This window comes from Benincasa hispida, chromosome 3 (assembly GCF_009727055.1).
Source record: "Benincasa hispida cultivar B227 chromosome 3, ASM972705v1, whole genome shotgun sequence".
Lineage (NCBI taxonomy): Eukaryota > Viridiplantae > Streptophyta > Magnoliopsida > Cucurbitales > Cucurbitaceae > Benincasa > Benincasa hispida.
In genome coordinates this window covers 28,624,295-28,650,654 of record NC_052351.1, presented here as the reverse complement: position 1 = coordinate 28,650,654, position 26,360 = coordinate 28,624,295, and the positions used below count along the sequence as shown (strand labels likewise).

Below are 26,360 nucleotides of genomic sequence, written 5' to 3'. Positions count from 1 at the left end.
GGTAAAGTTGAAATTTTAACCAGAACTTATATGACAAAAATCATTTGATTTCTTATATAGATTTAATTTATCACTGGTAATTGTACTACATTTAATCATACAAAGCTTCTGAGTTGCAAAAAATAAAACTAAATCAAGCAAATGAAAGGGCAGAAGAGAAAATCAGTAAGACAACCTCATTGTCACTGAACTCTATGAATAATTTGGATTCAGTAAGAGGGTATAAGAAGTAAAACCTTCTCTAAAAATTCAATTGATATTATTAAGTTACTAATAGAATGAATGTCTTCTTTCTTGACCTTTGTAAGGTAGAACTCAATCATTACCATTCAGCATTATCACCTTCCATCATTTGAGCTTGGCTTCCCAGTCTCCAATGAAGTGAACATGAAGTTCCCAGACAAAATTGCTTCTTTGTCTGTCGGTTGGTCAAATGCAGATTTCATCAGTCAGACATTACATGAAACTTGCAGGTTAAGAGTTTACAAGATTTATTTATAAAATATTGAACCCACCACACTTCAAAATGCAATAATTTCCGGAGCCAAGCGACAAAAATAAATAGATGGTGTGATGTAATGTAGCATAATTAGTAACTATTTTGTAATTTTCATTCGAATGGTTTATGTTTTAGTTAGAAGTTAGATCGCTTATGGGTCAAACTAAGAATGGATAAGTAGTGAGTCAATCTTCTGTTATTAGTTTTGATTATGTTATAATTTTATAGTTAGGGTTTTCCATTCTTGTAAATATTTTGTGATATTTTTCTTTTCTATGCTTTGTACACTTGTATATATTCATATCTTTGGTGAATGAATAGAGCATTCTGATTCTTTCTCAAACTTAAGAGTTTTACATGGTATCAGAGCTCTCTAAACAAACTTAGGGTTTTGTGAACCTTAGGGTTTGAGAATTTAGAACTCGTTTGTGATACGTTTAGGGTTTTGTGGAGAGGTGAGTTTACACTTTTGCTCACAGTCTCCATCTTCGATTCATTCACCATCGTTAGCCGCCGCCACCCAAAAAAAAAAAAAAAAAAAAACCCCACCCAGTCCAACGAGGAGCCCAGCCGTCGATCTACAAACCCCAAAGTCCGTTTGCCACCTGACCAGCGCGTGAGGCTCACGCGCCGATTGTTCATCTTGCTGTCGTCCACGCGCCAGCGCATGTAGCGTGTGCGCCGTCGTTTTTTTGTTCGTCTTCTATGGTTTCTTCAGTGTGGTTGACTCTTCTCGTGGTGTGTGTTGTTTGGGATATATAGATATTCTCACTGCTTGTTAAAGACATCTCTTCGGTAAATTAGAGTTTGATTATCTGCTGTCCGGTGTCTATTTTTTTTTGAGGTAATGGATGATAAGAAACCAGTAGTCATGTCTGAGATTGTTCCTATGGTGTCAAAGAACTGACACAAGTGAATGGATCCAACTATATCATGGAGATCAAATGTCCGCCAATTTATTAGGAGCATGGAGATGGATGATCACATCATAGAAAGAGCCACCGATTGATGCTAATAAGAAATATTGGTGGCGGGACGATTCAAGGATGCTTCTACAAATCAAGAATTCTATTGACGTGAAATTGTTGAACTATAAATCACTGCGAATCATCAAGGAAACTATTGGAATATCTGGATTTCCTTTATTCAGGGAAAGAGATATTAATAGAATGTTTAATGTTTGTAAGACTCCATATCAACCTAATCAGGAGAAAAATCTCTTACAAGCTACTTTATGGAGGTTAAAAATAAATGTGCGGAATTCAATGCCTTGATGCCAATCAGCATGGATCCAAAAAGTTCTGATGGCTCAACATGAGAAGTTGTTTATCATGAGCTTTTTAGTAGATCTTGCACCTAAATATGAGATGGTCAAAGATCAAGTGTTGTCAAGCTCAATAATCTCAATCGTTGAAGAAGCTTACACTCGAATACTTCGTACTGAAAAGACACAAGCAGTTACGTCATCTGATTCTAGTAGTGCTTTGATTGGGCGCACAAATGATTATAGAGGTAATAAGGGGGTTGAATCAAATAGCTCCAAAGATCATCCCAATAACAAAAGATCAAATCCAGGAGGTGTTGTTTGCTATTATTATCAAACCTGGCCATACAAAGCGTGAATGTCGAAAATTGTTGAATAAAGGTCAGAGGATACAATCACCCTTTGCACATAACGCCTCTACTCCTGATAATCTTGACAAGTCAATTACGATTTCTGCAGAGGAGTTTGCTAAATTTCAGCAGTATCAAGAGTTATTGAGGGCAACATCATCTACTCCCATTACGGCCATCGCAGAGACAGGTAACATTTCGAAATGCCTTCTTTCCTCCACGTCAAAATGGGTCATTGACTCTAGCGCTACAAACCATATGACAGGTAACTTCAATTTATTCTCTAACCTTTGTACATCTACCTCTTCACCTAATGTCACTATAGCTGATGGAACCTCCACTCCTATTTTATGATCAGGAATCGTCCATTTTCCTGAATCAATTTCTTTGTCGTCAGTTTTAAATTTACCACATTTCTCGTCTAATTTGATTTCGATCAGTAAACTCACTCGTAATCTTCATTGTTGTGTCTCTTTTTTTTTCCTGGTTATTGCTTATTTCAGGATCTTACGACGAAACAGACTATTGGTAAAGGCCGTGAATTTGAAGGTCTTTACATCTTTGAACCACAAACATCTACGGCCATCACATGTTTAATAGTGTCGTCTCCCTTTGAAGAGCATTGTCGTTTGGATCATCCATCCACAACTTCAACGTTTGTCTTCTTTAGATTGTGAGTCATGTCAGTTTGCTAAATTTCATCGTTTGAGTTTGTATCCTCGAGTCAATAAACGAGCTAGTGCTCCTTTTGAATTAATCCAATCTGATGTTTGGGGTCCATGTCCTGTTGAGTCCAAATGAGGGTTTAGGTATTTTGTTACATTTGTCTATGACTATTCTCGTGTTACGTGGTTATATTTAATGAAAAGTCGTTCTGAGTTACTTTCTCATTTTCGTAACTTCCATGCTGAAATTCAAACTCAATTTAGTGGTGCTCTTAAAATCCTACAGAGTGATAATGCTAAGGAATATTTCTCTCATACACTCAAGAGTTATATAGATGCCCATGGCATTCTTCGTCCACAACTTTAACATTTGTCTTCTTTAGATTGTAAGTCATGTCAGTTTGCTAAATTTCATCGTTTGAGTTTGTATCCTCGAGTCAATAAATGAGTTAGTGCTCCTTTTGAATTAGTCCATTCTGATGTTTGGGGTCCATGTCCTGTTGAGTCCAAATGAGGATTTAGGTATTTTGTTACATTTGTCGATGACTATTCTCGTGTTATGTGGTTATATTTAATGAAAAGTCGTTCTGAGTTACTTTCTCATTTTTGTAACTTCCATGCTGAAATTCAAACTCAGTTTAGTGGTGCTCTTAAAATCCTATGGAGTGATAATGCTAAAGAATATTTCTCTCATACACTCATGAATTATTTAGATGCCCATGGCATTCTTCGTCAATCTTCCTGTGTCGATACTCCATCTCAAAATGGGATTGCAGAATGAAAGAATCGTCATCTCCTTGAGACAGCCAGAGCTTTGATGTTTCAGATGCATGTTCCAAAATCCTTTTGGGCTGATGCTGTTTCCATAGCTTGTTTCTTAATAAATCGCATGCCTTCTTCCATTCTTAAGGGTAAGATACCTTTTCATACTTTATGCCCCAAGCAACATTTGTTTCCCATTCCACCCAAAATATTTGGTTGTACCTGTTTTGTTCGGGATGTTCGGCTCAGCACACCAAGCTGGATCCAAAGTCTTTAAAATGTATTTTCCTTGTTATTCTCTGTCCAAAAGGGTATTGGTGTTATTGTCCTAGTTTAAAATAAATATTTCGTCTCTCCTGATATCACGTTTTTTGAACATACCCCATTTTTTCATCACCATCATTCTCTCTCGAATAAGAGTCAGGAGAGCATAAGAGTCAGAGGGAGCATAAGGAATTAGAGGATAATTTCCTTGTCTACACAGTTATTTTCCCTCCGATCCTCTTCCTGATTCATCTCTACCTGTGACTACCTTTACTCTTCCACCCATCGTTAAAGTCTATACTCGACGACAATCTCCTTCAGTTCCATGCCCTGTACCAGAGTCTTCTTCGTCATTGGATCCAGAAACGAGTGATGATCTTCCTATTGCTCTTCGTAAAGGTAAACGTACATGTGCTCATCCTATTTCTTCTTTTGTTTCATATAACCATTTGTCGCCTTCCACATATTCATTCATTGCATCCTTAAAGTCTCTATCCATCCCTAAAACTGTTCATGAGGCTTTGTCTCATCCTGGTTGGTGTGTCGTAATGGTGGAGGAGATGACTGCCTTAGATGATAATTGTACTTGGGATTTAGTTTCTCTCCCTGCAGGAAAGAAGGCTATCGGTTGCAAATGGGTGTTTGCAGTTAAAGTCAATTCCGATGGTTCTGTTGCTCGGTTAAAAGCACGCCTTGTAGCGAAAGGCTACGCACAAACTTATGGCATTGACTATGTTGATACTTTTTCTCTGGTAGCAAAAATGGCATCTGTGCGGTTGTTTATTTCATTAGCTTCAATCAATATTAGCCTTTACATCAACTTGATATTAAAAATGCATTTCTTCATGATGATCTTCAAGAAGAGGTGTATATGGAGCAACCACCAGGGTTTGTTGCTCATGGGGAGAATGGAACGGTGTGTCGCCTTCGTAAATCCTTGTATAGATTAAAGCAGAGCCTACAAGCTTGGTTTGGTCGGCTTTTGAATGCAGAAGAGCAGGTTAGATCATTCAGTTTTTTTTAAGAGATCTAAGGGTGGTGTCATCTTGTTAGTCGTATATGTGGATGCAGGATGATATTGTGATTACTGGTGATGATGCTTTAGGTATCCAATCTCTAAAGACCTTTCTTCATAGTCAATTCCATACAAAAGATTTGGGCATGTTGAAATACTTCTTAGGAATTGAGGTAATAAGAAGCAAGAAAGGAATTCTATTATCACAGAAAAAATATGTACTTGATTTGTTGACTGAAACAGGAAAGCTAGGGGTTAAGCCATGTAGTACCCCAATGATGCCAAACTTACAGCTCATAAAAGATGGAGAATTGTTAAAAGATCCTGAAAGATATAGGAGGTTAGTGGGAAAACTTAATTACCTTACAGCGACTCGACCTGACATAGCCTATTCAGTAAGTATTGTGAGTCAGTATATGTCATGCCCTACAGTTGATCATCGGGCTGCATTGGAACAGATTCTTTGTTATTTGAAGGCTGCTCCCGGGCGTGGTTTATTATATAAGGATTATGGTCATACTAATATTGAATGTTTCTCAGACACCGATAGGACATGATCTAAAGAAGACAGAAGATCAACATCAGGGTATTGTGTTTTTGTTGGTGGTAATTTGATTTCTTGGAAGAGTAAGAAGCAAAATGTGGTGTCACATTCAAGTGCAGAATCATAATATAGAGCAATGGCACAATCTGTGTGTGAATTGATTTAGATATATGAACTTCTTGTTGAGTTGGGATTTGAAATCACCACACCAACAAAGTTGTGGTGTGATAATCAAGTAGCACTTCATATTGCGTCTAATCCAGTATTTCATGAAAGGATTAAATATATTGAAGTTGATTGCCATTTTGTACGTGAGAAAATTTAACAAGGGTTGGTATCTACAGGATATGTGAAGACTGGAGAACAATTAGGAGATATTTTCACAAAAGCATTGGATGGAAGACGTATAGATTATCTATGTAACAAGTTGGGCATGATTAACATATATGCTCCAACTTGAGGGGGAGTGTTATAATTCTATAGTTAGGGTTTTCCATTCTTGTAAATATTTTGTGATATTTTCCTTTTCTATGCTTTGTACACTTGTATATATTCATATCTTTGGTGAATGAATAGAGCATCTGATTCTTTCTCAAATCTAAGAGTTTTACAAATTCCATAATAAACATCCCTCTTAAAGATTTTCTCCTTTGATGCTTGAAAGATTTTAGAATCTGTAAGAACTAGTCCCTATAAGCAGTAGTTCGGGTCCCAAGGCTTGAACAAAAAGTAGATCAATTGCCCTACTGCATTCGAAGTCAACCAACTTTACTGAACAATGAACATGGAAGATAAAATCCAAAAGCAAAATTCTAAGGTAATTGGCCCAGATTGAGAGTACAGGATGTTAAACATCTGTGCTTTTCAATAATCATTCATCAATAAATTCTGAATGATGGGGCAAATAGATTCTCCAAAGCTAAAGCAACAAAAAGTCAGTAAGCCAACTTTGCATTCCTTGTTGGAAAAGAGGTATTTAATGAAAAAAGCATGTTCCCTTGGCAAAACAAAATATCATATTCATCAAAACCATTGGGCAGCTACAGAATATATATGTGCATGTGCGTGCACGTGTGTATACAGTATAAAACTATAATCTACCTGTCAAGGACAAGCAACTAACTTCACGACGAGTATACCTAGCCATTGCCTGCATTTACATTAAATAGACAAGTTATTGCAAGATCATCTAAAGAATATATCTGACAATCATTGATCTGTCAATGGTAAATGATGTATCAGTTACAAACAGATAGTGGATTTAACTCCAAATATTCACTTTTCAGATGGGGATAATCTCAAGCATTGATGTGTTCCTTAGAATGGGGGATAATCAAGGCAGCCAGAAAACGCACCTGCACATCTCGTAATGCAGCAGCACCGTTTGGCATTGGTGATCCATCATCAGAATATATATTCCTGTAAAATACGACAATCAAATACTGGGAGAGAAATTCAAGGATAAGTATAAATAATTTATTTAGAGAAGATGAAAAATCATATTGCTTATTTTCAGTTCAGGGGGCATTTGGATTGTGGTTTATGAACTTTCGAGAAATTTTCTCGATAGATAATTCTTCTCCTCTACCAAACTCTAATGGTGAGAGGGCGGTGCATACCCATTCTTCAGGGGTGCAGTGAAGGGTTCTGTCATGAAACCTTTATCGAATGACAAGACGCCATCCTGTAAAGTAGGGGAACCTCTTGTAGCAAACCGGTGTTTCTAGGCCTTTTTATTTGGGTGGTTGTCGACAAGGAAGTGCTTGTGCCTGACTAGAGCAAAATCATTGTGGTGACTAGAGCAAAGTTATTGCTTTCATAAGACCATTAAATCTTCTTCTATACCTGGCTAGGCATTACCAGATATATGACAAGGAACGAGAGTTGTTATCTCTTTTAATCATATCTAAGATACTTCTAACTCCTCAAACCAAGGATTAAACTATCTGTCAATACATCGATATATCTGTAAATCGAAGAGTTCCATAACAAAAGTAAGGAAACAACTAAATTATTATATTAAATAATTTTTATAATTTTTTTTACATAAATATCCGTTGATATCAATATATCTATAAAATTGAGATAGCAATATCAACGTCTATAATTTAATCATTGCCTCAAACTTATATGCGTTGAGTGGTAAGTTTGTCTATTTAAGTCTGACCGTTGGACTTCAAAAGATCAACCAAAACATCTATCCTCGCCAAAAAGTAGAATGTTGACACGCCGTTAGAGACATTCAATATATTTAGCGTCATGTCAACATTTTGTTAGGTCGACTAAAGTTCAAAAGATCTTAAGGACCATTTAAAACCATTTTACAAACCTTAGCCTTAAGGACTAAAAGTGTCCCTCGAGAAACCTTAGGAACCAAGGATACATCAAACTCAAACCACCTAATGATCAAAAGCATATTTTGCCATTTAAAAAACAACTAAAGGGATTGAGAAAGGCCCACAATGGAAGTACGATACTGGAGTGATATAGAAGGCTATAGTGGTGTCTTGTTTGATCACATGCTCGTGCAATGTTTTCATGGCACACCGTAGTTTTCTTTCTTTCTTTCTTCCATTTTTGTTTTTTTTTTTTTTTTGCCGACACTTAAGTCAATTACATTATTAAGTGTAGTAGGTGATACTATGAGATTCAAGATGGTATGACGTAGGATAGGATGAAGATAGATATCTGCGACAAAAGGAATGGAGCATTAAATGCCATTTTTGAGCTTTAGTGATAGAACATTTGGTGGAGAGAGATTTCAGGCAATAGATTCCAAGCGACTCAATGTTTCAGACAAGAGGTTCATGCGATAGAAGCAAGAGGTTTGAGGTGACTCAACATTTTAGGCGAGGGAAGACATCCAGACAACTACCTAAAACTTAAAATAACAAAAACAAAAACAAAATTAGATTCTAAAATTGCATTAAAAATATAACATCGCACAAAACTTCAAAGTTTACAACTATGACAAAGGTGAAAAGAGGCTTACTTCCATATTACGTTGGGCAGCTCATCTTTTCCAGCTTCTGGAAGCATGGCAGAATCATAAGCAACAATATTTCCATAAAAGATTTTTTCTAAATCTTTCATCCAACGAGTCAAAAGCAAATTGACCTGCCAGTGAAAAATAACATAACATACATCCTCATAAGTAAAGCCTATTTCATGGTAGCATGTACGTATGTGGTATGCGTCAGTCTGCAATGCAAATTTATAACACTCACGGTGCCATTCCTACAGATCTCAGTGTTGCGTTGCAAATAATCTCATTTCAAATAAAGAATCAAGAAAACTAAACATCACACTTTTTATTGCCTATGAAGGAAAATCTTAGGATCAAATTAGGCATGATCTCAACAAGTGCTATCATCCTGGGAAGAACACAAACGACAGGGACAGGAAAACCAAATACAGAAAATAACATTGAAGAGATAAAAAAGAAATTAATGAAAGATAGAACAATTGAAATACAAGCAGAAAAGTAAAACTCACTATATCAAGGAACTCCCTAGTTTCCTCCCTGTGAGCTAAGCTCCTAGTTCTCATTAAAATCCTCTTCATCTCTTCACTATCCTTTCCACCCATTCTAACAAAATCCACAGCTGAGCAAACAAATTTGAAAGCTAGTCGCATATCAACTCAAGGAACCATGTATAGCCTTGTCCTCAAGCAGAGGGAATAGTGAATTATAAAAAAAAAAAAAAGCACCAAAACAGCATAACCTATGTCAACAGAGCCTACAAACATTACCCAATGTCATTCATACAAGGTAAGATCCTCATAAAATATTTCTCCTCCTCTCTTCACTTTCCCCTCCTTTTTTTTATAACAAAACTCACAATAAACAAAGTTTACCCCAAAGCCTAACAAACCTACCAGCAACCGAGCACCAGAAGTAACAAATAAACTCATTGTACAGCTACTTGGGTATCTAACAGGAGAATGTTAAGACAGTAAAATTGTGGGATAAGCGATGCCTTCAATATATAAGAATGATTTGTCGAACAATTACTGTCTTAATCTTTTAAGATGATGATGTTTTTAACTTTTTATCACAGTCACCTTAGAAAAACCTAGATTAATGAATTACAGAGGGTGCATGTACACATAGACATAATATGTCCCATAGAAGCACTGAAATTTTATTGGATTTAAATCTCAAGGAAAATCATGGATGAAAAAGGTTCTGTACTGTTGGTTACAAACCCCAGCTTTAGACACTCTTAGCTCCACATCGTGATTGTAAAGTTCATACACGTATTGCCCGCGCTCAACACCTTCCTTTCCTTCTTCTTTCAGGCGCCGCAGGCAAAGCCACATGTGAAGGACAAGCAGCGAAAATGTTGTTTTAAATGTTTTCTCCAAATTGAACACTGCACATTGAGAAGAACAAGAATACTACATAAGTTTCAAGTTATTGTTGCTATCTGTGAACTGAAAAATAGTCACAAGTATGCCATACTTTAATTTAGGCAACTTATTGTAGCTCCGTTTGGCATAGAAAATACTTTAGGCCTTATCTATGGCCTGTATAAGAAAAAACAATTCAGAGCAAGACACCAAGCTTGGGATACTATTTCTAGGAAGAAAGCTTTTTTTATAGCACAAATACTCGAAATGGCTATATGTTACCATCCAAATCAGATAAATAATTAAATGAATAACAAATATATGGAAAACATTTCTACTTAGTGTAGGTAAACACCCAACTTTTTTTATATATATCTGTGAGTATCCAGGTCACCTTGCATGCACCTCAACTACTCTCATGAGACAACTATTTGGCCCTATCACATTTAGTTTTCAAAGTAACTCATAGAATATTAAATCTTAGGTAGGTGGCCAACATGACTTGAAATCATTCCCTCTACGGCATTCATTATTTTCATAGTCCTTATTGACCATTAGGCCAACTCATTCCCTCTAGGCCCTTTATTGTTTACATCTAGATGTCATGTGAAGAAGATTTGAATCTCCACCCATATAAATCTTGGTTCAAATCCATTCACTAGCTTGCTAAAATTGTCCCAAAGTTGAGGCATTTAATTTAGTCCATTGGTTAGGAAATGACGTATTAGCTAATTGATTCCAAGTAGACATGATGAGTGCCCAGCTTCTTCACTATAATGTGTCTTCACTGCTAGTTGTTTAGAGTGATCATTCATGATCCAACCAATTGCATGATATTGACAATAAGCTTCTTGTCACAGTATACTTAATAATGCATTCCTTTTGAGTCTTGAGGTTTTGTACTAATTCTTTACTATAATTGATTGCAGATTTCCAAGTAAATCATGAATACAAGATAATATTTGTTCACAAGCCTCCGCACTGAGGGAGAGGAGAGGTGGGAGGATAACACTAAGGGAGGGAGAAAGAGTTACCATCATATATGGCAGGTTTATCAACTTGCGAAACAATTCGTCGGTATATCACATTTGCAGCTCGAATATGCTTGCTTTGTTTACTATAAAACAACATCATCCTGAGAAAAAGAAGTTTAAATCCCGCATATTCTGGTTCGTCCATTCTCAATGGTGAATCTTTGGCCAAAGCCAAAGAACAAGGCTTCGACAAAAGCAATTTATCCAAATGCACCTGTTTAAACCAATTATTTCATTTTCAGTCATAGGTTAACCAAGCTGTATACTAGCCATGTAAGTTAAGCAGATGAATCCGTGCTAAATTCCATTTCACGGTAAGATGCCTGAAGAAAACTAATATTAGTTTCATATGCGAAGAAATTACGACCCAATTGCTGACAAGGAGCTTCAGCCAGTTATGTATGTTCAAAAAACACAGGGACTCGAGTGTAACAAACAGCCTTCGAAGAAGGGGATGAGAATATATTGGATTCGTAAAAACAAGCTAACCATAAGAATCATGTGAACCAGACTAACAAATAAATTAACATATACCTCTAAATACTGCATTGTTCTCTAACAAGCAGGAAAAGAGTAAAAAGATGCATGTTGAGAGGATCCCGAGTGTTAGATATAGAACAATCAAGTTGAAGTCTGCACTTCAAACCAACAGATATTGGCCTTGTTAAGAGAGTGATAAACTGGTTTGCCAAAAGTAATGTTCAAAAAACAACTATCAAAGGAAGAGAAAAACACTGATTTCGTAGTGAAAATAAAAGGAAAACTTTTTTTGAACAACAAAACTAGCTTAAATTGCCCCAATAATGATTAGATCGTCTTCTACTACAGAAACTAAAAGCAACCAACAAATTCGATTGACAAAAAAACAAACATCAAAATTGTCGCGCGGAGCTTAAAATTAGTGATGGAAATACCCACCACATGCCCGTCGGATACACCCTTTTCCGAGTGACGGATATTGGGAGCAGCAGCGGCTGCGACTTTGGCGTAATTCCGATGATGACAAACAGGGAAATCTGTACCAAATTTCAAGTTGCTTTCCACTCCAATCCTCGAGAGATGGCGGGTGACTCTGCTCCACTTCGCCAACATTGCTACAGCTACAGTTCTTCGGTTTTGGGTGAAGAAATTGGGTTTACCATATTTAAAATCTACGATTTTTTTTTTTTTTTTTTACGTAAGAAGCCTATTTTTCACTACATATTTTCAGAAATGTCTTTAAATTTGATTTTTTTCAAAAATGTCTTTTTAAGTGTTATTTTTTGACAATTTTACCTTTTTTATATTTATTTATATTTGTTTTATATATTATTTTTCCTATTTTTAAAGTTATTTTAATGATGGAGAGAGAAAATACATTATTATAATGATAGAAAATGCATTTAATATAATTTTTTTCATTTATCAATTGGAGAGAGAAAATGCATTTATTTTAATTTTTTCTATTATCTAATTTAGAAAAAAAAATGCATTTAATTAATTTTTTATTTATTTACATTGGTTTTCACCTATCAATTTATTGATTTTTTTTTTACGGACTAGCGATTATTTTAAATATACCTTAGAACATTTTGTTAGGTATTTGAAACTATTCTAACTAATATATGAAATATGCTACCGTTTATAAATTAAATATTGATTTAATGTTGGACATAAATTACAATATAAACTAATGTATGAAATATACCACAGTATATAAATCTTCGTAAATTTCATTTACACCACAGTATATACATCATAATACAATAAGTCTAGATAAAAAAACACTCGTTAACAAATACGCATACCACAATATATATCAAATTTCCTACAAAAGCTAAAAAAATGCATATATAGCATAGTATATATAAAAAAAATAGGAAAAAATAAAGTTCATCTTCATATGGGGTTTATAATACATAACCCTCCTCTTCATTTTTTCTTCTTCAGCCATGGCGCCACGGATCTCTCTCCCTGTCTTCGTTGATCGAATTTGCTCGCCCCACCATGTCGTCGATTTAATATGCTCAATCTGTCACCTTCGATTCGTCCCACGGCGTCTGTGTCATTGATTCATCCCAAGTTGTTCGTATCATCTCGTGCTAAGTCATCAATTTGTCCCACGCCGTCGTTTACCGCTTGCAACTCACACCACCAGAAGGAGAAAAAATAGGGAGAGGAAGGAGAAAAAAAGGGTCGAAAAAATGGGTGTGAATTATGAATGAGAGAATATATGAAATATATTATTGAAGAGAGAATATATTCATGGAGGAGAGAGAAATAAATAAATAAATAAATATATAAGATAGACACATATTACGTTAATGTCTTGAAATTTTCATTTTTTTACAAAAAAGACCTATTAGTCTCTCTATTTTCACTAATATCATCGACTATTTATAATTTAGTCCTCACCTACGTTATATATATGTGTGTCTATCTTTAGACCTTTTATGTAAAAATCTTTTTTTTTTTTGTGTGTGTTCATTTTAATTGTAAACATAAGTCTATGTCCTGGGTTAATTTATGTTTTACTTATACATATTTTATGTCTATTATATATATTATATATATAATTTAGATCTCCTACTCTACCCTAATAGAATCATAAACTAAAAGGTGTTGTAAATTTGAAAAGCANTTATGTCTATTATATATATTATATATATAATTTAGATCTCCTACTCTACCCTAATAGAATCATAAACTAAAAGGTGTTGTAAATTTGAAAAGCATAAGAATGTGGATATCAATAAAATATAATAAAAAAATAAAAAGAATATTAAAATAAATTAAACATAATATATAAATATATTAAATAAATAAATAACAGAAGTAAATAAAATAAAAATGATATTTATCCACTTTCTCCAATCTTTTTGGATTTTGCCCAATGTACGTATTTCAAAATCCACCAAATGTTACTATTTATAAGAAATTTGGCAAGTAAGCGGTGGATTACATGAACACTAATAATGTGTAATGTTGAGACACATGGACAACACTTTGGGAAATAGGTGCATGACACACGGTCAATGGACACTAAGCATGAGCATCTAATGGACATCCATTACCATAATATTTATAATACTATCCCTTAAATGCCCAATATATATATATGAATATGCATCATTAAAACCTTATGGGAAAAGACCCATTGGAAAACAAATCCTAGTAAAGGAAAAAGAATATATATTTCATATAATATAATACTATTAAAAAATGATACAGTATATTTACTACTCCTCGTGGAAACATCACTTGAGATATTTGAGTCGCCGCATTCCAATATTGTGCATCAATTTCTCAAAGGTTACGGTTGGTGATAATTTTGTAAATGAGTTTGCTAGGTTGTCTTTCAAACAAATTTGTTGTACAATGATATTACCGTTTTCTTCAAGATCATGAGTGTAAAAGAACTTTGGTGAATCCTCATTTAATTTAGGATATGCATATTGTGTTGTCTTCATATAATATCATTGGAAGATTTTTACTATAAAACAAATCACATGTTCTACGAATGTGTTGAGTCATCGATCTTAGCCATACACATTCTCAACTAGTCTCATGAATTGCAAGAATTTCAGCATGATACGAGGAAGTAGCCGTTATGATCTGTTTCACTGATCGTCATGACACAAAATTCTTCTTCATATACAAAGTAAATTGTTTAAGATATAGCTCGTATGGGTTAGATGACTATCATGCATCTTCACAACCAACTAGATCATAATTAGATTTATTAGAATAAAATAAATCAATGTAAACTAATTCTCAAATAAAATGTACTATATGTAACTCTACTCCAATATCCTCCTGTTGGAGGAATATCATATATATGTAACAAAATTACTGAAAAATACTACATAGTGCAGTTTATGAACAAGTCAAGCTATATAAGTGCACTTATTTCTTAAGATTTATGGTTCTTCAGGACCTAACATTTTTCATCATATTTCTAAGATCAGATGATATATCCTTTTTACATCGAGTGAATGAACCACCATAGGTGCTTTCAATGATGTACATAATCCACAAAAGATTTTAATGTATAAATTGATGTAATTCCATTTATGCTTTATTTGTAAACTAAGATAAAATTTTATCATCTTAATTTATTTTTTCAAAAATTCTATTGTCTTCAAAATCTCTTCAGGAGTTTCTGCTCAAATCATCAACATATATTAAATTTCAGGTTGTGATTTATTTATAAAAACATATGGACATATTGGATTGCTTTTATATCCTTCTATCAACAAATATCCACTCAGGCGATTGTAACACATTCGTTCTGATTGTTTTAATCCACATAGCGATCTTTGTAACTTCATTGAATACAATTCCCAAAAATTTGATTTATATGTTTCAGGTACCTTAAATCCTTATGGGATTCCCACATAAATATCATTATCAAGAGATCCATATAAATATGTTGTGACCAATTAAATATCTTAGTTTAATTGCATCCACCACCGAATAATACGTCTCATCATAATCAATATCATGTCTTTGTGAAAAACCATATGCAACTAGTCTTACTTGTGACTTCACTCTATTTGTTTTACAAATACTCCACTTGTATCCCATATGTTTGTCATTCTCTGATGTCTGGACTACTAGTCTTCACGATTTGAAAAATGAGTTTATTTATATTGGATTGTTTCTTTCCACATAAGTCAATCCTCGCTATGTCGATTTTTCATACTCACTTTCATAAATAATATCGTGAGTAATGTTGTATCAAAAATGTTGTCAGCTTATATGGTTTCATAATTTTTTAAGATCTCATTATTATCCTCATTTACTTCAATATTCTTATGAGTACTCATATTTAGGATTTCTTCTATAACATTTATATTCTTAACAAGGTCATTTACTGACTATTTATTTTTCGAGGATTTTTATCTTTGGAACCAAATGATCTATCACGTTTCTGGCGTGTCCCAAACTCATGAGTGACAACTTATTGCATTTCATGGAGCATTTACACTTAGTATATTATGACTTAGTCACTTTTTTAGCATTTATAAATGCATTTGGTAACTAATTTACTATATTTGCAAATGAATTATTTTCTGAACTTTAAGTACACATTGATTTGTACAGGGATCTAAATGAGACAATAACGATGCATTTCATGCAATTTCTTTTTTCAACTTTTTAATTCCTCCCCTGATGTTGGAAAATTTACCTCATTAAAATGACAATCAGCAAATTGTGTAGTTAATACATCACCCATCAAGGATTCAAGATATTTGATAATTGATGGGGAATCATATCCAACATATATTCCCAACCTCCTTTGAGGATGCATCTTAATACATTGTGGTGGAGCAATTGGAACATATACTAAATATCCAAAAATTCTTAGATGAGAAATATTTGGTCATGGTCATAAGCTAATTGTAACGATGAGTACTTATGATAAACTACTAGCCTAATGCGTACAAGTGACACCGCATGCAAAATAGCATGTCCCTATATAGATGTAGGAAGCTTGGCTCTTATAAGCAATGATCTAACAATTAACTGCAAATGTTTCATGAATGATTATGCTAAACCATTTTGTGTATGAACATGAGCTACATGATGTTTAACACTTATCTCAATTGATATACAATGATTATCAAAAGCTTAGGACGTAAATTCTCCAGCATTATCAAGACAAATGGTTTTAATTATACAATCATGAAATTGTGCTCTTAACTTAATTATTTGAGCAAGTAATTTTGCAAATGCAAGGTTTCAACTTGATAATAAGCACACGGATGACCATCTGCTAGATGCATCCATTAATACCAAAAAATAGCTAAATGGTTCAATTTGTGGGTTAATAGGTCCACATATATCATCATGAATTCGTTCTAAAAATGCAGGGGATTCAATTTCCACTTTAGCTTGTGACGGTCTAATTATCAATTTTCTTTGGAAGCATGATAACGCATTTGATTGGAGAATCTTTTGGCTCGTCGATGAGTGTTTATTTGAATTTTCAGTAATTCGTCTCATCATTATAGATCTTGAATGACCAATTTGTCATGTCAAATTTTAAATATGTCTTGATTCACGAACTTCAGGTTCATTGTTGCATATGTTTCAATTACTCATATATGAGTATAATATGATCCTGAAGATAAAACAGGCAACTCTTCCACTATACGTTTTTTATATGAGACAGTAGATATGATATAAAGATACTCCATATTATTCATTCTATCCACTTCAATATGATGAATCATTATAACGTATATCTTTAAAAAAGTAGATTTCTCCTTGATTGACTAATTGACTAGAGAACAATACATTGTCAATTGTAAATTTTGTTCATCTTTATCTAGGAAAAATAGTATTTGCTTTTCCAAAGTTTTCAATTAGGTTTGCAGAACCTAATATCGTATTGACTTTTGCTTCCAGTATTGTCAGTTTGGAAAAATATTTTTTACTTGTAAGTATTGTACGTGTAGTTGCACTGTCTGCCGGACATAAATCTTCTTTACTCATTTTTTAGTCACCCAACATATGAAAATAACCTAGATTTCTTCATTAAAATAAAATAATTATAATAAGAAAGATAACATTGGGAATATACAAAATTTAATATTAACAAAGGAAAAAAAATGAAAAAAAGGACAACATTAATACTAGATATTCTCAAAATCAAAAGAAATGATTGTTATGTCATCGATTGTGCCAATTTTCTCTTCGGTAGATTTGAAAAAATGTGTCACATCCAAATATATTATATTGGATGAGTAAAATATCTCATTATCCTCGTATGCAAAATTTGTTTCTACATTTTCCCCTTTTTCCTTCAGGGAGAATTAATAGAGATCAACTAAGTATTTTGACGTACGACAGTTACATGACCACTGCCTAGTCATTCCACATCGAAAACATTTGTTTTCAACACTTTTTGACCTCTTATCTTGTGGAGTTTTTCCTTTGTAATCATCATTTTGTATGGTTCTTTTGAAATTTGAATAATTGGAACGGCCACCATGAAAAAAGATAATTATTTATTCCTTTACCACGGTCACGACCTCGACCACGATTATTAACATTCACAACATTCACTTTAAGGAATGGTATTACTCCAGTTGGCTGATATTCATGATTTTTCATCAATAACTCATTACTTTGTTCGACTACGAGAAGACATGAAATTAGTTCATAATACTGTTTAAAACCTTTCTCTCGATATTGCTACTATATGAGCATATCCGAAATGTAGAAAAATGTCTTCTCTAACATATTGATTTAAAATTTTTTAGCCTCAAGTGCATCCACTTACGACGAGCTTTATGAAGAAAAAATACTTTTTGATGATCGCATTTTTATGGCATCCAGGTGTATTTGGCATTAAGCATTAATGGCAAATAATTATTACCATCAATATCAAATGCTAAAAATTCTAATTTTATAATATTTTAATAGTAACACTATTACAAAATATTATATTTATATTAGAAATTTAATATACATCAAATATGTAAAACAATATTTAATTTATTAATTATAACAAAGAGAGAAAATCAACATACCTTTAGGACCTACATTTTAGAGAGGAAAACGATATGAGCTCATACTGATAACATGTTGTGAACTTGAGAAGCACAATGGGAACACAAATACCAATAAAATATAATATTAAAATAAATATAATATAATATAAAAATAAATCAAACAAAATATATAAATAAACAAAATAAAATAAATTAGCAAAATCTAAAATAAGAAATTTCTCTAAATTCTCTACTTTCTCCAATTTTCATAGAATTTGCCTAATGTATGTGTATCTTCCAAAATCCATCAAATGCCACTATTTATGTGCAATTTGGCAAGTAGGAGGTGAATTACATGGACATTAATAACGTGTAATGTTGAGAAACATGGACAACACTTTGGGAAATGAGGGCATGACACATGGTCAATGGACACTAAACATGAGCATCTAATGGGCATCTATTATCATAATATTTATAATAAAAAGTATTTTCTATGTTCATTTTCCAAATTTTTTAGTACTTCAAATTTCGTGTTTATTAAATACTTGCATTTTTCACATTTTTAAAAATTCAACAAATTTATTAGACATATTTGAATCTTATACTTAATGTGAATATAATTTCTTTTTATTTATATACAATAGGTTTGTCAATTAAAAAAAAAAACTAATATGTTATAATCATATGCATAAACTTGGGAGTAAATGTGTAATATAATCTTTAGTTTATTTTGATCAATCCACCTTAAATGTGATTATTAATTTTCAACATTTCTATGTTTTTCTTAGCAATACATGTGAGTGGAGGAATTAAACTCCTCACATAAAATTCGATAGTACAAACTTTTTTATATTAGTTAAATCATACTCATTTTGGCCGTAATATTTATATATATGAGGCAAAGCATAATTCAATTGTAGGAGTGGAAACGGTTCGGTTCGGATCGGTATGATGGTTAAACTGAACCGAACTGAATTTTCTAATATGTGAAACTGAACCGCATAATTTGGTTTTAAATTTGATTTTGGTGTTTTTAAAAAATCTATGTTATATATTTTTTTTAAATTGAAAAACGGTTTCGATTCGATTTTAAATTCAATTTTACTCTTATATATATATTATATATATATATATATAATATATATATATATATATTATATATATAGTTAAAAATGGTCCGGTTTCAAATTCGATTTTCGAAATTGAAACTGAACCGAACCGAATTAATTCAGTTTCAAATTTTCTTCAAACTAATCCGAACCAAAATTTTCAATTTGGTTCGGTTTGGTTTTTTTTAGAATAGGTAATATTTATTATACAACAAAGGGGATCCCACAGCTCGAGATCAAGGCATCAAAGCAACAAAGCATAAGCAAAGACAGGGCAACAAAACCAAAACAAAACTAACAGGATAAGACCATAACAAAACCAACACATAAACGCAAACTCGCAAACCACCAAGGTGAAAGACAGATAAAAGAACCCAAAACCCCACAAAATAAGGGCTACAACAAAACAGAGAACAACATGAAGTTCAAAAAGAAAAAACATCCGTACACACATTAGATAAAACCAAGAAGGTCAACCCACCGGGAAGTAGCACAAGCACGAACCGTAGAGACCATAAGGTGAACCAGGGCAGACACTGACCTCGGTCGACCTCCATGCAGCCGCCAATTATGCTCCTGCCAGATGTAGTATATGGAAGCACATCAGAAAACACGGAACAACTTACTACGCACCCCCTTACCCGACCCCACTCGATACAACCAACATAACTCTATATCTCAACTAGCCACCCGATGCGTCGAACCCAACTGACACAACACACTAGACTACACTTCTCTCCCAAATCCACACTCAAAAAATAAATTATCCCACGACTCCACACCCTGTCTCTTATACACATCTGGATAATCCCCCATCCAAAAAATACCAGCCCAAGACACCCTAGGACGACGAGGACATATACTCTCCTAAGCACTAGCGATAGAAAACCGACCACTAGCATCCGACACCCAAACCCAATAATCCTCTCCCCTCACCCTAGGCCCCACTGCTTGGATAAAATCCTAGATCTCAAGCAGCTCCCAAGACACTGTAGGCCATCTCCAACCTCCTTCACCATCCATGAACTCCGACAACTGCACTTCCATCATGAACCACCGTAAACCGATATGAGTCCAAAATCGCACCCCCCGGCAGCCAAGGATCCCACCAAACAAAACAAGACCGTCCATCGCCAATCATCAAACGAACCAGATTCTTGAATCTATCTCTACTTCGCAAGATAGCCCTCAAGCACAAAGACCTCCCAACCTCACCTCGATTTTTGCGGTTTGAATGGTTACCCTTATTCAATTGACATATAAGTTATTCAGTTTGAAGCCAGGAGTTCCATCCCCATCTCACATATTATAAAATTAAAAAAAAAACATTTTTATATGAGAGTCTGGATTTACACTCACAAATTTTAGGTTTAAATCAATAAAATTATTAGTTTTGAATTTTAGTTTTAATTGATAATTGATTACCTGTAGAAATACCTATATTATGTAAAACAATTAGAAAAAAACTTTGAAAATGCGACAGCTTGATAAAGAATTCATATAAATAATTATATCACGTGATCACACACATAAAAATTCTCACTATCTACGAATGATATAAAAATCGTGCCTTTTGGGTGCAGGAAATCTACTTATGTGGTCTCAAGGAATTCACAATGCCAACATTAGAATCACATAGTTGAACAAGTTGGTAGCCTTATATGATAGAGGATGACATGACGTATGAGTGGTGGAAGTTAAATCAGAGACCAAGTTGGTAATTTGATATGAAAGCTTCACGGTAGAGCCAATGAACTTCTTACACGGAGCAGGCGGCGCATTAGGGTATGGAAATTAATGCGCCTTATTAGCATAATCATTAATGAGAGAATAAAAAGTTGCTCCTTGATGCCTATAAATACCCAATGAGATTTTCATGCAAAGGAGAGGATGGTTGATAGCCAAGAGCCAAAACATTGGAGAAGACTCTGCCCAAATTCTTACTTCAAAAACACTTTCTCTTCGAACCCTCGTGAAATCTTAAACGAAAGCTTAGGATTTCTCTCTGGAAGCAAAAGGGGAACCTCACTTTCAATACACTCTTTATGAAGCAGTCGTCTACAGAATCAGAAGAGCAAGGAATTGCATACAATGACTTGATTCTCTATTTATATTTTCTTGCACAATTGTTATTTATATTGTGTAAAACGTTGAAAGACTCTTGTTTCTCAATATGAATACATCTACTTTATCTTTTATCCATCTTCTCAACTTTTACGATGAACAACTAATTTCTTTATGGGCTGAGAAATATTGCAGCTAACATGAACTAAGTAAGGCTTAATCATGTGTTCAACTTGTTTTATATATGCTTTATAAACTACTTGAATAAGTCGAAAGATTATTCCAAGTAGCTTAAATCTAGGTTTGAAAAGGCCAAAGATTTAGACCTCATAAAATAAAAAGAGAGCATCTTTAGAAATAAAGAAACATCTTTTACATCAAACACTCATCGCATGCATCCTAGAGATAGGATATGGTGGCTAAATACATTGAGAAGTGTAGGTTGTAATTTTTTAGTAGCTTGCTTGTGCATTTACTTAGAAATGATAGTGGATATTTTTCTGAACCCTACCTTTATTCATTCGAATCTTGTACTTCTCGCATAGACTGTTTCATTTATGATTGTGATTTCCATCACACTCATCACTTACGATTGTGATTTCCATATAATAGGATCCAAATTATCACATATCTAGTAAACAACTCGTGTCAAGATAGAAACAATATTTGACAATGCATATATAGAATGCAATCCCTGAGTAAGACCCTAGACTCACCATAATTCCAGTTGGATTTATACTTGAGTCTAACTAGGTAAAACAACGCGTTAATAAAACATCACATAGCACTTACTCCACCGCATATTTTAAAATGAACCAAGTTTTTGGCACTGTCACTGAAGATTGTGGTAATTAAGTGCACTAAGATGATTGTTTTTTTATTTTCACAAGTCTCGATTTTTGGTGTATTGTACCCTTATCTGTGAAAAAGGTACCAACGTTTTATGAGCGAGGAATCTACACCTAAGCTTGTATATGACCTAGAGATCAAAAGGACCTTTCACAAAAAAAGAAGAGTAAATAAGAAAATGACACAATGGAATAGGGCTTAAAGTATGCCAGATCAACAAGATAATCCAGAGGAGCCACATGCTGTAATCAATGATAATGAAGATGCTCTCGCCAACCCCATTCTTCTAGCTAATGATCGCAATAGACTCATCAGGAACTATGCTTCGCCAATCCTATATGATTTCTCACTTGGGATCATGTGACCAGCACTATATAGTTCCAAGTTTGAAACAAAACCTATTATGCTCCAGATGATTCAGATAGTTGGTCAATTGGAGAAAGACGAGGCAAAGATTCCCATGCTCACTTGAGTAGTTTCATTGAAATCTGCAGTACATTTGTATTCCCCAACATTACTCTTGAATAAGTTAGGCTCACCTTGTTTCCATTTTCTTTATGTGACGATGCTAGAAAGTGGGCCTATTCACTTGAACCTGGTGAAATCACATCGTGGGAACAAGTCGTGGAGAAGTTTATGAAGAAATATTTTCCACCTACAGAAAATTAAAAAAGGATAAGGGCAATCACAAATTTTTACAAGAAGAAAATGAAACACTAAGCGATGCACGGGCAAGGTTCAAAAGACTAGTAAGAGATTGTCCACATAATAGACTCCCTAATTGTTTACAAATTGAGATTTTCTATTATGGCCTGAATTCAACAACTCAAATTGTTGTAAATGCTAGTGCAGCAGGCGGTTTGTTGGACAAGACTTATGTTGAAGCTAAAAATATCCTTGATCGCATTTCAAAGAACCATGAGGACTGAAAAGAGAGTGAATATGGTTTAAGATCGAGTGAGAGAGGGCAGAGCAATGATGCCATCGCATCATTACAGATGTAGATGAATGAGATGACTAGCTTATTGTAAGTGATGACCATGACAAAAACTGGCCTAAAAAATTGGCAGGTGAATATGGTTACCCAAATGGCTAATGAGAATTGCATTCTCTGTGAAGAACCTCATTCATTCATGGTATGCCCAATAACCTATAATCTGTCTACTTTGTAAAAAATAATCCATTTTCAAATACCAATAACCCTAGTTGGCGAAACCACCCAAATTTTTTGTAAGGAGGAAATCAGCAAGCACATGCCAACCATCACAATGCCCCTAGAGATGGACCACCTAGACTCCATCAAAGACAAAATGGGCATCAACAGGCATCAAACTCATTGCAACAACCAGCAACTTCACCTTTAAAAAATATGTTAAAATAATACGTACAGAAAAATGAGGCGGTTTTACAAAATCAAGCGACATCCATTCGAAATCTTGAAATTCAATGAGGCAGATTGCTGGAGAGTTAAAAAAACATACCACGAGGCTCATTGCCAAGCAACACTAAAGTCCCTTGCAACACAGGAAGTTCAGGCAAAGAACAATGTCATGTCAATGTCATGCAGTGATGTTAAGAAGTGATCGCATCATGAAAGAAGATCCGAAGAAAAAATCAATCAAGCTTACGAATGAAGCACAAAAATATCCTTTTGATGAACAGTCTGACACACAACCAATGCAGTAACCATGAATACTATCTTATGAAAGCCAAGAGGAATGTAGAGACTCATTTGCAATAACTTCTACTTCGAAAGCATCAAACGAGGTACAACTCCCTCCATACACATAAAGATTGGGAATAAGAATGATGGAAGCCAATTCCAATGCTTCCTCGGAGTGTTAAAGCAATTGCATATTAAAACTCCAATCATTGATGCGTTGAAGCATATGTCATCTTATGCCAAATTCTTAAAAGATATCATATCAAAGAAAAGAAAGATGGGAAATTATGGGATTGTCGCATTGACACAAGATTGTAGCTCCATTATTCCACAAAAAATTATAGATCCGTGGAGTTTACCATTCCTTGTTCCATTAGAGGAGTTTATATAGGGCAGGCTCTATGTGACCTTGGAGCCAACATCAATCTTGTGCCATTATCAATCTTCAAGCAACTGAGAATGGGAGAACTTGCACCCATCACGATTACATTGCAACTGACAGACCATTCTTTGGTACATCCAGGGGAAAAACTAGAGGATATGCTTATGAAAGTGGATAAATTCATTATGTCAGCTGGTTTCATTATATTAGACTACGAAGCGGATAAAGATAACCCATCATTTTGGGAAGACCTTTCCTATCAACAAAAAGAACCCAAAGTGATGTGCATAGAGGTGAAATCACATGCAAGTTAATGGCTAGAAGATGAAGTTTAACATTCTTAAGGCGATGGAATATCATGATGAGATCAATGCATGTGGAACAGATGACTTGGAAGAAGACTAGCCTTGTAGGCTGGAATTTGAAATCAACGAGGAAATGGACTTGAAGTATGAGGCAAATGCAACATTTGAATTCTATTATATGATAAAAGAGATATAAATGAATTTTGAACCCTTGGGATAAGAAAATTGAGAAGGTAAATCAAGCATTCGCTTGAACAATTGCCAATTTTAGTTGAAAGCACTCCCTGCCCACTTGAAATATGCATTCCTTGCTAAGAATGGTACTTTACCTGCCATTATTTTAGCAACACTCTCAGAAAGGGAAAAAAAAGATGCTCTCTTCAAGGTTTTGAAGAAATACATTAAGCGATAGGATGGACCCTAGCTGATATCGAGGGAATCAGTCCATCCTATTGCATGCATAAAATCAGACTCGATGATGGAAAAGGAGGTTCTGTTTAACACCAGCGTTGGCTCAACCCTGCAATGAAGGAAGTTGTCAAAAAGGAAATCATTAAATGGTTGGATGCAGGGAGTATTTTTCCTATCTCAGATAGCACGTGGTCAGTTCCCTGCAATGCGTCTTAAAAAAAGGCAAAATGACTATAGTTCCCAACCAAAACAACAAACTAATTTTGATGCGTATGGTTATGGGTTGGAGAATATGTATGGATTATAGGAAGCTCAATGCAGCTACTAAAAAGGTGTTGGGATTGGTGTCTTAATTCTCCCGTAATCTCGTTGTTTGTAATATACACATTGTTTATGAATAAAATAATTGTTATTTCATTCTGGCATTTACTCATATCCAACAAACAAAGTTCCATAGTTATCTTATGTAAACTTAAGCATGTATATGCGATATACAAGTGGATCATGCCTTAAGTGATAACCTAAATAGGTCTGTAGTATAAGGATTAAGGAGGGATTCCTAATCCTGGTGACACTACAGATACGCCCCGCTTTGTAGGGGATTGCAAATGTTGTAAACTACTACAGATGGTAGATCCTGCCCATTCATGAGGAGACGTGCGAGCGGGGGTGTCCTATACAAAAAGTTTGTATAAGACCGAACCACGAGATGACTAGTCTCTATATATAACGCCGTTAATACTGGAGACTTACATCTCACCTAAATGACCATAGGTGTGACCTCAATCCTGAGTCTTTTAGGAACTTCTGCCTTTGAGAACGATCCTTTGATTAGTATGGATGAGAGTGGCGAGATTGCCAACTCAACATGCCTATCTTTTTAGAGACTTGTCTGATTTGGGAGCTGGGAACTCAGTTACATAAGATGGAATTTACTCTTTCCCCGAAGTAGGGGTAAGTAGATAGATTGCTCCCTTAAGGGCTGATTTCGGGGCTTAAACATAGTGACCACAACTTCTCTTTGGAAAAGAGGACTCAATCATAATAGAACAATAACTTATGTTCATTAGAGGGACCAGCGATACTTAAGGAGTTAAATGTAACTATAGGGGCATAACGGTTATTGACCCAGTTGTACTTACGAGCGATCTGTGAAGGGTTGTCGTACAGTTGATTGGTTAAGATAGACACATAATATATCTATGTTAAAAAGAGTTCAGCTATCGATCTTTAGTAGAGTGCCTGACAGTTAACGGATGGTGGATCCCGTGACTAAAGAGTTTAGTCAGTTATTCACATACCGTTGGAGCTTCGAGCTACAGGTCCATAAGGTCCCCTTGGTA

The 26,360-nt window shown here is 34.5% G+C and overlaps 1 protein-coding gene across 2 annotated transcripts; it reads right to left on the bottom strand.

Annotated features, from left to right (window-relative positions):
• Positions 1 to 159: 159 nt before the first annotated feature.
• On the bottom strand, positions 160 to 11,881 carry LOC120074551 (ubiquinol-cytochrome-c reductase complex assembly factor 1). 2 transcript variants are annotated; one of them, XM_039027708.1, is made up of 8 exons: positions 11,669 to 11,800; positions 11,285 to 11,383; positions 10,751 to 10,964; positions 9,573 to 9,739; positions 8,356 to 8,480; positions 6,719 to 6,782; positions 6,465 to 6,513; positions 160 to 418 (listed from the first exon to the last, which is right to left on the bottom strand). In XM_039027708.1, the coding sequence occupies exons 2-8, from the start codon at positions 11,297 to 11,299 to the stop codon at positions 339 to 341; spliced, it is 714 nt and encodes a 237-aa protein (XP_038883636.1). In that variant the 5' UTR covers positions 11,300 to 11,383; positions 11,669 to 11,800; the 3' UTR covers positions 160 to 338. The 2 variants fall into 2 exon arrangements, with proteins under 2 accessions (XP_038883636.1, XP_038883635.1); XM_039027707.1 differs by lacking the exon at positions 11,285 to 11,383 and having other exon boundaries at positions 11,669 to 11,881.
• Positions 11,882 to 26,360: the final 14,479 nt, after the last annotated feature.